Source organism: Rhinoderma darwinii, chromosome 12 (genome assembly GCF_050947455.1).
Source record: "Rhinoderma darwinii isolate aRhiDar2 chromosome 12, aRhiDar2.hap1, whole genome shotgun sequence".
Lineage (NCBI taxonomy): Eukaryota > Metazoa > Chordata > Amphibia > Anura > Rhinodermatidae > Rhinoderma > Rhinoderma darwinii.
This window is the reverse complement of record NC_134698.1, coordinates 7,802,609-7,818,329: the sequence shown is the minus strand read 5'-3', so window position 1 is coordinate 7,818,329 and position 15,721 is coordinate 7,802,609. Positions and strand designations below refer to the sequence as shown.

General features: G+C 41.8%; 1 protein-coding gene across 1 annotated transcript in view; it reads right to left on the bottom strand.

Annotated features, from left to right (window-relative positions):
• Positions 1–15,721, bottom strand: part of LOC142665092 (olfactory receptor 5AR1-like) — a 50,458-nt gene that overhangs the window by 10,342 nt on the left and 24,395 nt on the right. Inside the window, exon 2 of the mRNA XM_075844636.1 lies at positions 7,661–7,814. Within this exon, the coding sequence (XP_075700751.1) occupies positions 7,661–7,671 (11 nt within the window). The 5' untranslated portion in view covers positions 7,672–7,814. The remainder of the gene's footprint in view (positions 1–7,660; positions 7,815–15,721) is intronic.

The window sequence follows — 15,721 nt, the reverse complement described above, 5'->3', positions numbered from 1 at the left end:
CGCTATTTTTTACCAGATTCAACTTTTTGGTTACCTATAGGGCTGGGTCTAAAAATATTAAGGCCGATGCACTGTCGCGTAGCTTCATGGCCAGCCCTCCTTCGGAGGAAGATCCTGCTTGTATTTTGCCTCCTGGTATAATCATTTCTTCTATTGATTCTGATTTAGTCTCTGAAATTGCGGCTGATCAAGGTTCAGCTCCCGGGAACCTTCCTGAGGACAAGCTGTTTGTTCCCCTGCAATTCCGGCTAAGGGTACTTAGGGAAAATCATGACTCCGCACTATCTGGTCATCCAGGCGTCCTGGGTACCAAACACCTCATTGCCAGAAACTATTGGTGGCCTGGGTTGCCTAAAGACGTTAAGGCCTACGTCGCCGCTTGTGAGGTTTGTTTTAGGTCCAAGACTCCCAGGTCCCGACCAGCGGGCTTACTACGTTCTTTGCCCATTCTCCAGAGACCTTGGACCCATATCTCCATGGATTTTATCACCGATTTGCCTCCATCTCAAGGCAAGTCGGTGGTGTGGGTTGTAGTAGACCGCTTCAGTAAGATGTGCCACTTTGTGCCCCTCAAGAAACTACCCAATGCCAAGACGTTAGCTACCTTGTTTGTCAAACACATCCTGCGTCTCCATGGGGTCCCTGTCAATATTGTTTCGGACAGAGGGGTACAATTTTCATTGTTTTGGAGAGCCTTCTGTAAAAAGTTGGAGATTGATCTGTCCTTCTCCTCTGCCTTCCATCCTGAAACTAATGGCCAAACTGAGAGGACTAATCAATCTCTACAACAATATTTAAGGTGTTTTATCTCTGACTGTCAATATGATTGGGTCTCATTCCCCTCGCCGAATTTTCCCTTAATAACCGGGTCAGTAACTCGTCAGGGGTCTCCCCCTTTTTCTGTAATTTTGGGTTTAATCCACGGTTCTCCTCTGTTTCACCTGGTAGTTCCAACAATCCCGAGGTAGAGGTCGTTCATCGGGAACTGTGCACAGTCTGGGCCCAGGTTCAGAAGAACCTAGAGGCGTCCCTGAGTGTACAAAAGACTCAGGCTGATAGAAGACGTTCTGCTAACCCCTTGTTTATGGTCGGGGATCTGGTGTGGTTATCGTCTGGGAACTTGCGCCTTAGGGTTCCGTCCAAGAAGTTTGCTCCCCGGTTTATTGGGCTGTCTAAGGTCATTGAAGTCCTCAATCCTGTCTCCTTCCAACTGGAGCTGCCCCCATCTTTTCGAATACACGATGTGTTTCATGCCTCCCTCCTTAAACGCTGCTCCCTGTCCTTGGCTCCCTCGAGGAAACCTCCTGTTCCCGTTCTCACCCCTGAGGGGTGGAATTAGAGGTGGCCAAGATTGTGGACAGCAAGATGGTCCAAGGCTCCCTCCAGTACCTGGTCCATTGGAGAGGATACGGGCCTGAGGAGAGGACTTGGGTACCCGCCCGGGATGTTCACGCTGGGGTATTGGTCAGGAAGTTCCACCTCCGTTTCCCCAATAAACCAGGTCCACTTAGAAAGGGTCCGGTGGCCCCTCATAAAAGGGGGGGGTACTGCACCTGAGTCTATGTCTCTGAGACTGACTCCAGCTTCCACCACTCAGGCTGGCAGGCTTAGGAGTGGGAGAGCCTATCGCAGCCTGGCCAGACGGAGCTAGCTCCCGCCCTCTGTCTATTTATACCTGCCTTTCCTGTTCCTCCTTTGCTTGTGATTCTTCTCGTGTGGTTTCCTGGCCCAGCTACAGCTTCTGACTATTTGATCCTGCTCGATACTGACCCTGGCTTACTGACTACTCTCCTGCTCTGCGTTTGGTACCTCGTACACTCCTGGTTTGACTCGGCTCGTTCACCACTCTTGTTGCTCACGGTGTTGCCGTGGGCAACTGCCCCTTTTCCCTTTGCTTTGTGTACCCTTGTCTGTTTGTCTCGTGCACTTACTGAGCGTAGGGACCGCCGCCCAGTTGTACCCCGTCGCCTAGGGCGGGTCGTTGCAAGTAGGCAGGGACAGAGTGGCGGGTAGATTAGGGCTCACTTGTCCGTTTCCCTACCCCCATCATTACAATTGGTGTATAATATATAATTGTATCAATTTATTATTTATCGCTGGAGAAACTGACATATGAGAGCTAAACACTGCATCTTTATCTTCCGATTAAAGATATGGAATCTGCCCCAACCATCTATCAAATACAGGCAACGGTACCGAAGTGAGCTTGGAAGAGAGTAGATGGGTGTACAGTGCTGATATGAGGCCCTTAGGTCCCTGTGATTTCAAGATACCAATAAGGGGATAGTCAGATATAACACTAATGTTCTGCGGAAACTGGGAGTGGACGGCATGGCGAAGCTGAAAGTATCTATACCTCTGTACGTGAGGGAAGTCGTGAGCCTCTTAACTGCAGGGGTGTAACAAAGGAACCCTCAGCAAAAACGTCTCCAACCTTCCCTACACCTAAGTCCTGCCAAAAGCACGAGTCTTGTATGCTAAATAATGAAGGCAGGGTAGGATTATCCCATAGAGGCAGTTCCGGGAGAACTTCAGTATAATGCGATATATTTTTTGCAGCGCGCCATATTTTTAAAGCCATTCTATGTAAGGGGAGCAACTCTGTAGGTCGCGTAAAATGAGGGTATTCTAGGTAACTGATAAGAGTGCTACCCGCCACCAGAGAGGCCAGATACCTAGTCGAGTCTGACAGAGGTTCATCTAGGAACCAATCACTAATGCCTCGCAACTGGCCAGCTAAATAATAAATGTGCAGGTCAGACAGTGCCATTCCCCCCTCTGCTTTGGGGCGCTGTAGGGTAGTGAGTTTAAGTTTAGAACGAGAGGAGCCCCAGATGAATGTAATAAATAAGGAGTGCAGTGAACGGAAATATGACTGAGGGACAGAAACCGGCATATGCTCCAGTATATATAAGCATTTAGGTTGGAAGACCATCTTAATCAAGTTGATCCGACCAGCAATCGACAATGGTAACTTAGACCACAACTTTAATTTCAGGTTTATGTGAGTTAATAGCGGATCTATAGTTGCATCCATCACCCCATTGTGGTCCAGAACCATCTCAATTCCCAAATATGTAAACCACTTCTAAACCACATTGTCACACTATCGGATCCAGCGGTGGAGTAGAGGCTGTATACATTCTAGGTGATTTTTGCCAATTTACCCTTAACCCTGAAAATCTGGAAAAAGTGTCAAGTAAATTATCAGCCAGGCCAAAGGACTCAGAAGGATTACTTAGGAAAAGGACCATGTCATCTGCATACAGATCCACCACACTAGTGATCCCTCTCCACTGCACACTCGTTATCATAGGGGTAGATCGTAAACTAATCGCTGTAGCCACTATAGCTATCGCAAATACGGAAAGGAAATCGGTCTATACGAGCTACAACACTCCAGAGCTTTACCTTGTTTCAAGAGAACTATAATAGAGGCATCATAGAAGGTGGAGGGGAGAGAATGGGTTTCAATAGCTTTACGGAGAGTATCCAACAATAAGGGGTTAACATGATCCTGATATTTTCTGTAGACCTCAATAGGGAGTCCATCAGGGCCAGGAGATTTATTAGACGCCATATCACGCATGGCTTCTTGGACCTCTTCCATAGATATAGGGGCATCAAGTAACGTGACCTGTTCATGTGTTAAAGCGGGGAAGGTGGGATCCTGCAGATAGGCCAGGACGTCATCTATATCACAATGAGTAGAAGAGCTATACAAATCTGTATAATAGTCCATAAACCCAGCGGCAATAGCACCCCCCTCTGTTAACACAAGGCCAGAGGAATCTCTAATTTTACAAACAGAGCTAGGAGCGTTATCCTCTTTAATCAAGTGGGCTAATAAATGACTAGATTGGTTACCCATTTCAAAATAATATTGTTTTGTAAAAAAAAAAGTTTGCGCTTAGTTTTCAAATGAAGTTGATGTTGATACAAGAGAGATTAACTCATCCAAGCAGATTTATAGTCCTCTGAGGGGGCAGCCAAATTACTCTCTAAATTCCTTTCTTAGTGAGCCGTAGTTTTTTTAATGTATGAGATAGTGGATCGCAGACAACCATGAAAGTAAGCTTTAAACGTGTCCCATTTCAAGGTGTGTGCAATAGGAAGGTCATGAACCTGCAAAAATTGAGCTATTGTTTTTATGTCTGGGATACGATCACAGGGACCAATCTGCTTCAACCAAACTGGGTGTAGCTTCCAAGTGGGTAACAGGCGTCGGCCCGGAAATTCCAATCTAACAACAAGGGCACCATGGTCTGAAATCCCCCTACGATCATGTGAAACCGAACCAACATACAGAGACAAATTTGGTGAGCAGAAAATAGATTCGAGAGAGAGAGTATGCCTCCCAACTGAGTGGTAGGTATATTCTAAATCCTGGGGATGATGGTACCTCCACATATCTATCCAGCCCACACCATCTACTAACTGACTAAGCGGAGTATGAGGTGTCAAAGACAAGGAAGTGCCACGTGAAAAACGATCCATATTAATATTCATCACCTGATTAAAGTCACGCATACATAAAACAGAGGAATTAGGGAATTGATGGGCAAATGCAATGGCAGCCTGGAGGACATAGGTTTTCACCTGCGGTGGGTTATAAATGCACAAAATGTCATAAGGTTTGGTATCAATTTCAGCATAAGCAAACACAAATCTGCCTAAAGGATCTCTACGAATCTGTATGGGGTTCCATCTCAGAGATCTATGTATTAATAATGAGACTCCTCTAGAATAGGTGGTATGACAAGAATGACATGCCCATTGGACCCATGGCCTCCTTAAACAGTCAGATCTATCAGTAATAAGATGTGTTTCCTGCAGACTAATTAGGTGGGGATTAGATCTTTTAAGTTGGGAAAAAACGGAGGTCCGCTTGGACACAGTCCCTAGGCCACGTACATTCCATGAAACACAATTCAAAGACATCGCCATCAGTTTTAGATTGACAAGCTTCCACCTTACGCTTAGTATCAGTGAGGGTAGTAGCAAGAGGACCAACTCTATCTTCCACCCGAGAGAGTCTATCTTCCAACTCTCCCATGCGTCATACAATATTGTCCATGTCTTGACGAAGCAGGCTGACATCAATCTTTATCTCATCAATTTTACCCGTTTTGCAGGCATCTATGGCCGTCAAAAGTTGCATAGAAACTTGTCTGAGAGTGGGTTCCGGATCCGAATCAGGGTCCATCACATGATGCGACTGGGAACCATCTTCTCTTTGCTTAGATTGTGAGGATCTCATCTTGCGCGGAGCAGAACCATCATCATCTTGCTCGGTACGAGCAAAGTCCTTCAATTTGTCAACTGCAGATTGATGCTTAGATCTGTTCATTGTGAACAATATATAGTATATAGTAAAGAACAATCCAACGAAGGAGGAGAGCTGTCACTTTCCACAGGTATATATATATAGGAGCAAGAGAGCTTAATTAGCCTGTTACAGCAAATGAGGTTTAAACAGGTAGTGTGCAGCAGGTAATATCAGCGTGTCCCAGGTCAGGTAAAGTCAAAGAAAATGGCCGCCGCCAGTAGTTATATATCTCACCCCCTGCAGCCATAAGGCCGACAGACAGGCAAGAAGCAGGGGTAGTCAGGAGCTCACCCGGACAGCGGCACTCGGCGACACAGGCACTGGATATGGGGGATGGAGGTATGCAGCTCCACAATGTAAGGCCGCAGAACACCACGCGGTCAGCCCACGAGCAGCACAGAGGGATGGCGTCACAAGATGCCCGTCTTCTTAGTCCAGGATCACCGGAGAGACAGTCTGAGTAGTTCAGCGACTGCTCAGCACCAGATCAGGTCAGGATGATGGCCGGATTAGTTACGGTCCCCGGGAGCTCAGCTCATGCACGTCCTTCCATCTCCGGAGAATTAAACTTTTACATATAATTTATTATATTTTATGTCTTCTGTCGACAATATATTGATGGTTAGAAAAGAACACCGAAATGCAAAAATCCACAGCCCCGAACCAACGAACCTAATATCCATTGGAGTTATGGCGTTTGCACAGGACTGCGCTCACCTCTAGTGCTAATTACATATATCAGCCATCATCCGTAGATATATTAGAACACTTGCTTGCGTTGTACAGGCAAGAACCCGAGGGTCCTATGAACCTCTTATCCATCCATTTAATGTCCTATTTTGACATTAGAAGACACTTTATGGCACGTGGTATTGCTAGGACAGAGCATTCAGGCTACACGAAAATCTAAAACATCATAAACAGAAAATGATCGGGAGGTTTCTTCTTTTTATAAAAAAATTATAATAAAAATTAGCTGCTAATGTGGGAACTTGGTCCCTATGGTCTGGGTACACAGTATACCTCGCCGAAAGTGGAAGTTCTGTTTGCGAGAGTCCTTGTCTGAGTTATATGTACCTGTCGTTTGTTGTTTTGTGGGACGAGTTGTAGTTTTTCATGGCACAATTTATGGTACCGTATAAAGTACTGGGAAACGGGAAAAAAATTATTTGTGTGGTGGAATGGGGAAAAAAAAACCTGTCATTCCTTTGTTTTTCGGGTTTCCTTTTCACCGTGCAGTAAAAATGACATATTAACTTTTTTCTGCAGGTCAATACCATTACGGCGATACCAAATTTATTTTGTTTCTTTTATGTTTTACTACTTTACAAGGAAAAAAATGTTTGTTAAAAATAAAAATTGTTTTGTGTTGCCATATTCTGAGAGCTATAACTTTTTGCATTTTCCGTCGATTTAGCGGTACGAGGGGTGTTTTTCACAGGGAGAGCTGTAGTTTTTATTGGTACTATTTTGTGTACTATTTTGGGTTCCATACAACTTTTTCATCCCTCTTTGATGAGTTAACCAAAAACTAGCGATTTTGTTTTTTACTGCGATTATATTGTACTAATTCTGACATTTACGGACGTGGCGATACCAGTTATGTTATGCTGATTTTTTTTACGTTGCCTCTGGCAGGACTTAATAGGAGCACAAATATGGCAGACCTTCAAAGGGCCCCTGGCTGCCATGACAATCATCGGCGCCCCGCGATTGCGTTGCAGAGGGCCGATGGGATGTCAGAGGGGGGGGGGGGCTGTCTTATTGTGGGTGAAGCATGGCACATAGGGTTTGTTAACTGGGGTTAAAATAATAAGTCACTACATTTGATTGCAACAGAGATAACATGGATCAACTGACCAATAAATCTACTCTTTTACTTATAGTTGATAGATATTTTCTTTGACAATATTTTACTTGTATTGTGAATATGTCCTTTGTAGTCACACAGAAATGGCTGATTGACATCAATTACAAAAGTTTTCTTATCTGCAGTCACAGTCATCACAGTGAGGAGAGCGATGGCTGACGGGTGTTGTCTCCCAATGAACCTTTCAAAAAATTCCCTCTTAGATTTATTCCTTCCTGAGGAATATGGTATAACCACAGTCTAATCCAATGTGTCCATAGCATCTGATGTTTTACCTCACAGGTATCTGCACCTTTCTGGGTAATAAGAGAAATCCTATCCTTGTCAGCAGATATGTCTTGTCTCTCGTTAGTATTGATATCTCTCTTCTGAACAAACTTATTCTCTCTTATTCCTCCCTAGTATATACATCTCCGCTCTTGGTTTAGGCTTCTTCTCTAGTTATTTTCTCTGATTTTTACCTCAGAATCATACGGCTTCTGTCTCCTTCTCTAACTGCCTCAGACCAGACTCTCTTCCCGCCATTCACTCCCTCAGTCTCCTCAGTGATGATGTCATTAAGCCCCGCCCTTTACTTCCTGCTGCATCCACAAAACAAGCGCTGCATCCGAGCATCTGTAGAAATAGGAAAACAAGAATCAACTCTCCTCCTTCACCACTACACACCCGCAGGACCCATCCCACATAGTAGTCACATCCTACATACTAGTTATATCCTACATACTAGTCACATCCTACATACTAGTTACATCCTACATACTAGTCACATCCTACATACTAGTCACATACCACATACTAGTCACATCCTACATATTAGTCATATCCTACATACTAGTCACATCCTACATACTAGTCACATCCTACATACTAGTCACATCCTACACACTAGTCATATCCTACATACTAGTCACATCCCACATACTAGTCACATCCTACATACTAGTCATATCCTACATACTAGTCACATCCTACATACTAGTCATATCCTACATACTAGTCACATCCTACATACTAGTCACATCCCACATACTAGTCACATCCTACACACTAGTCACATCCTACATACTAGTCACATCCTACATACTAGTCACATCCTACACACTAGTCATATCCTACATACTAGTCACATCCCACATACTAGTCACATCCTACATACTAGTCATATCCTACATACTAGTCACATCCTACATACTAGTCACATCCTACATACTAGTCACATCCTACATACTAGTCACATCCTACATACTAGACACATCCTACATACTAGACACATCCTACATACTAGTCACATACCACATACTAGTCACATCCTACATACTAGTCACATCCTACATACTAGTCATATCCTACATACTAGTCACATCCTACATACTAGTCACATCCTACATACTAGTCACATCCTACATACTAGTCACATCCTACACACTAGTCATATCCTACATACTAGTCACATCCCACATACTAGTCACATCCTACATACTTGTCATATCCTACATACTAGTCACATACTACATACTAGTCACATCCTACATACTAGTCACATCCTACATACTAGTCACATCCCACATACTAGTCACATCCTACATACTAGTCACACCCTACATACTAGTCACATCCTACATACTAGTCACATCCTACATACTAGTCACATCCTACATACTAGTCACATCCTACATACTAGTCACATCCCACATACTAGTCACATCCTACATACTAGTCACATCCTACATACTAGTCACATCCTACATACTAGTCACATCCTACATACTAGTCACATCCTACACACTGGTCACATCCCACATACTAGTCACATCCCACATACTAGTCACATCCTACATACTAGTCATATCCCACATACTAGTCACATCCTACATACTAGTCATATCCTACATATTAGTCACATCCTACATACTAGTCACATGCTACATACTAGTCACATCCTACATACTAGTCACATCCCACATACTAGTCACATCCTACATACTAGTCACACCCTACATACTAGTCACATCCCACATACTAGTCACATTCTACATACTAGTCACATCCTACATACTAGTCACATCCTACACACTAGTCACATCCCATATACTAGTCACATCCTACATACTAGTCATATCCTACATACTAGTCACATCCTAGTCACATCCTACATACTAGTCATATCCTACATACTAGTCACATCCTACATACTAGTCACATCCTACATACTAGTCACACCCTACATACTAGTTATATCCTACATACTAGTCACATACTAGTCACATCTTACATACTACTCACATCCCACATACTAGTCACACCTTACATACTAGTCATATCCTACATACTAGTCATATCCTACACACTAGTCACATCTTACATACTAGTCACATCCCACATACTAGTCTATCTACATACCAGTCATATCCTACATACTAGTCATATCCCACATACTAGTCAAATCCTACATACTAGTCACATCCTACATACTAGTCATATCCTACATACTAGTCAAATCCTACATACTAGTCATATCCTACATACTAGTCATATCCTACACACTAGTCACATCCTACACACTAGTCACATCCTACATACTAGTCACATCCTACATACTAGTCATATCCTACATACTAATCATATCCCACATACTAGTCACATCCCACTTACTAGTCACATCCTACATACTAGTCACATCCTACATACTAGTCATATCCTACATACTAGTCAAATCCTACATACTAGTCATATCCTACACACTAGTCATATCCTACACACTAGTCACATCCTACACACTAGTCACATCCTACATACTAGTCACATCCTACATACTAGTCATATCCTACATACTAGTCACATCCTACATACTAGTCACATCCTACATACTAGTCACATCCTACATACTAGTCACTTCCTACATACTAGTCATATCCCACATACTAGTCACATCCCACATACTAGTCACATCCCACATACTAGTCACATCCTACATACTAGTCACATCCCACATACTAGACACATCCTACATACTAGTCACATCCCACATACTAGTCACATCCCACATACTATTCACATCCTACATACTAGTCACATCCTACATACTAGTCATATCCTACATACTAGTCAAATCCTACATACTAGTCATATCCTACATACTAGTCATATCCTACACACTAGTCACATCCTACACACTAGTCACATCCTACATACTAGTCACATCCTACATACTAGTCATATCCTACATACTAGTCAAATCCTACACACTAGTCAAATCCTACACACTAGTCACATCCTAAATACTAGTCACATCCTAAATACTAGTCACATCCTACATACTAGTCATATCCTACATAGTAGTCATATCCCACATACTAGTCACATCCCACATACTAGTCACATCTTACATACTAGTCACATCCTACATACTAGTCACATCCTACATACTAGTAACATCCTACATACTAGTCACATCCCACATACTAGTCACATCCTACATACTAGTCACATCCTACACACTAGTCATATCCTACATACTAGTCACATCCCACATACTAGTCACATCCTACATACTTGTCATATCCTACATACTAGTCACATACTACATACTAGTCACATCCTACATACTAGTCACATCCTACATACTAGTCACATACCACATACTAGTCACATCCTACATACTAGTCATATCCTACATACTAGTCACATCCTACATACTAGTCACATCCTACATACTAGTCACATCCTACATACTAGTCACATCCTACACACTAGTCATATCCTACATACTAGTCACATCCCACATACTAGTCACATCCTACATACTAGTCATATCCTACATACTAGTCACATCCTACATACTAGTCACATCCTACATACTAGTCACATCCTACATACTAGTCACATCCTACATACTAGACACATCCTACATACTAGTCACATCCTACATACTAGTCACATACCACATACTAGTCACATCCTACATACTAGTCACATCCTACATACTAGTCACATCCTACATACTAGTCACATCCTACATACTAGTCACATCCCACATACTAGTCACATCCTACATACTAGTCACATCCTACATACTAGTCACATCCTACATACTAGTCACATCCTACATACTAGTCACATCCTACACACTGGTCACATCCCACATACTAGTCACATCCCACATACTAGTCACATCCTACATACTAGTCATATCCCACATACTAGTCACATCCTACATACTAGTCATATCCTACATACTAGTCACATCCTACATACTAGTCACATGCTACATACTAGTCACATCCTACATACTAGTCACATCCCACATACTAGTCACATCCTACATACTAGTCACACCCTACATACTAGTCACATCCCACATACTAGTCACATTCTACATACTAGTCACATCCTACACACTAGTCACATCCCACATACTAGTCACATCCCACATACTAGTCACATCCTACATACTAGTCATATCCCACATACTAGTCACATCCTACATACTAGTCATATCCTACATACTAGTCACATCCTACATACTAGTCACATGCTACATACTAGTCACATCCTACATACTAGTCACATCCCACATACTAGTCACATCCTACATACTAGTCACACCCTACATACTAGTCACATCCCACATACTAGTCACATTCTACATACTAGTCACATCCTACATACTAGTCACATCCTACACACTAGTCACATCCCACATACTAGTCATATCCTACATACTAGTCACATCCTAGTCACATCCTACATACTAGTCATATCCTACATACTAGTCCCATCCTACATACTAGTCACATCCTACATACTAGTCACACCCTACATACTAGTCACACCCTACATACTAGTCATATCCTACATACTAGTCACATACTAGTCACATCTTACATACTACTCACATCCCACATACTAGTCACACCTTACATACTAGTCATATCCTACATACTAGTCATATCCTACACACTAGTCACATCCTACACACTAGTCACACCCTACATACTAGTCACATCCTACATACTAGTCACATCCTACATTCTAGTCACATCCTACATACTAGTCACATCTTACATACTAGTCACATCCCACATACTAGTCTATCTACATACCAGTCATATCCTACATACTAGTCATATCCCACATACTAGTCAAATCCTACATACTAGTCACAGCCTACATACTAGTCATATCCTACATACTAGTCAAATCCTACATACTAGTCATATCCTACATACTAGTCATATCCTACACACTAGTCACATCCTACACACTAGTCACATCCTACATACTAGTCACATCCTACATACTAGTCATATCCTACATACTAATCATATCCCACATACTAGTCACATCCCACTTACTAGTCACATCCTACATACTAGTCACATCCTACATACTAGTCATATCCTACATACTAGTCAAATCCTACATACTAGTCATATCCTACACACTAGTCATATCCTACACACTAGTCACATCCTACACACTAGTCACATCCTACATACTAGTCACATCCTACATACTAGTCATATCCTACATAGTAGTCATATCCCACATACTAGTCAAATCCTACAAACTAGTCATATCCTACATACTAGTCACATCCTACATACTAGTCACATCCTACATACTAGTCACATCCTACATACTAGTCACTTCCTACATACTAGTCATATCCCACATACTAGTCAAATCCCACATACTAGTCACATCCCACATACTAGTCACATCCTACATACTAGTCACATCCCACATACTAGACACATCCTACATACTAGTCACATCCAACATACTAGTCACATCCCACATACTATTCACATCCTACATACTAGTCACATCCTACATACTAGTCATATCCTACATACTAGTCAAATCCTACATACTAGTCATATCCTACATACTAGTCATATCCTACACACTAGTCACATCCTACACACTAGTTACATCCTACATACTAGTCACATCCTACATACTAGTCATATCCTACATACTAGTCAAATCCTACACACTAGTCAAATCCTACACACTAGTCACATCCTACATACTAGTCACATCCTACATACTAGTCATATCCTACATAGTAGTCATATCCCACATACTAGTCACATCCCACATACTAGTCACATCTTACATACTAGTCACATCCTACATACTAGTAACATCCTACATACTAGTCACATCCCACATACTAGTCACATCCTACATACTAGTCATATCCTACATACTAGTCACATCCCACATACTAGTCACATACTACATACTAGTCACATCCTACATACTACTCACATCCTACATACTAGTCACATCCTACATACTAGTCACATCCAAAATACAAGTCACATCCTACATACTAGTCATATCCTACATACTAGTCACATCCTACATACTAGTCACATCCTACATACTAGTCACATCCTAAATACTAGTCACATCCCACATGCTAGTCACATCCTACATACTAGTCACATCCTACATACTAGTCACATCCCAAATACTAGTCACATCCTACATACTAGTCACATCCTACATACTAGTCCTATCCCACATACTAGTCACATCCTACATACTAGTCACATCCTACATACTAGTCACATCCTACATACTAGTCACATCCCACATACTAGTCACATCCCACATACTAGTCACATCCTACATACTAGTCACATCCTACATACTAGTCATATCCTACATACTAGTTAAATCCTACATACTAGTCATATCCTACACACTAGTCATATCCTACGCACTAATCACATCCTACACACTAGTCACATCCTACATAATAGTCACATCCTACATACTAGTCATATCCTACATACTAGTCACATCCTACATACTAGTCACATCCTACATACTAGTCACATCCTACATACTAGTCACATCCTACATACAGTCACATCCTACATACTAGTCACATCCTACATACTAGTCATATCCTACATACTAGTCACATCCCACATACTAGTCACATCCCACATACTAGTCACATCTTACATACTAGTCACATCCTACATACTAGTCACATCCTACATACTAGACACATCCTACATACTAGTCACATCCCACATACTAGTCACATCCCACTTACTATTCACATCCTACATACTAGTCACATCCTACATACTAGTCATATCCTACATACTAGTCAAATCCTACAAACTAGTCATATCCTACATACTAGTCATATCCTACACACTAGTCACATCCTACACACTAGTCACATCCTACATACTAGTCATATCCTACATACTAGTCATATCCCACATACTAGTCACATCCTACATACTAGTCACATCCTACATACTAGTCACATCCCACATACTAGTCACATCCCACATACTAGTCACATCCTACATACTAGTCACATCCTACATACTAGTCACATCCTACATACTAGTCATATCCTACACACTAGTCACATCCTACATACTAGTCACATCCTACATACTAGTCATATCCTACATACTAGTCATATCCCACATACTAGTCACATCCTACATACTAGTCACATCCTACATACTAGTCACATCCCACATACTAGTCACATCCCACATACTAGTCACATCCTACATACTAGTCACATCCTACATACTAGTCACATCCTACATACTAGTCAAATCCTACATACTAGTCATATCCTACACACTAGTCATATCCTACGCACTAATCACATCCTACACACTAGTCACATCCTACATAATAGTCACATCCTACATACTAGTCATATCCTACATACTAGTCACATCCTACATACTAGTCACATCCTACATACTAGTCACATCCTACATACTAGTCACATCCTACATACAGTCACATCCTACATACTAGTCACATCCTACATACTAGTCATATCCTACATACTAGTCACATCCCACATACTAGTCACATCCCACATACTAGTCACATCTTACATACTAGTCACATCCTACATACTAGTCACATCCTACATACTAGACACATCCTACATACTAGTCACATCCCACATACTAGTCACATCCCACTTACTATTCACATCCTACATACTAGTCAAATCCTACATACTAGTCATATCCTACATACTAGTCAAATCCTACAAACTAGTCATATCCTACATACTAGTCATATCCTACACACTAGTCACATCCTACACACTAGTCACATCCTACATACTAGTCATATCCTACATACTAGTCATATCCCACATACTAGTCACATCCTACATACTAGTCACATCCTACATACTAGTCACATCCCACATACTAGTCACATCCCACATACTAGTCACATCCTACATACTAGTCACATCCTACATACTAGTCACATCCTACATACTAGTCACATCCTACATACTAGTCAAATCCTACATACTAGTCATATCCTACACACTAGTCATATCCTACACACTAGTCACATCCTACACACTCGTCACATCCTACATACTAGTCACATCCTACATACTAGTCATATCCTACATACTAGTCACATCCTACATACTAGTCACATCCTACATACTAGTCACATCCTACATACTAGTCATATCCTACATACTA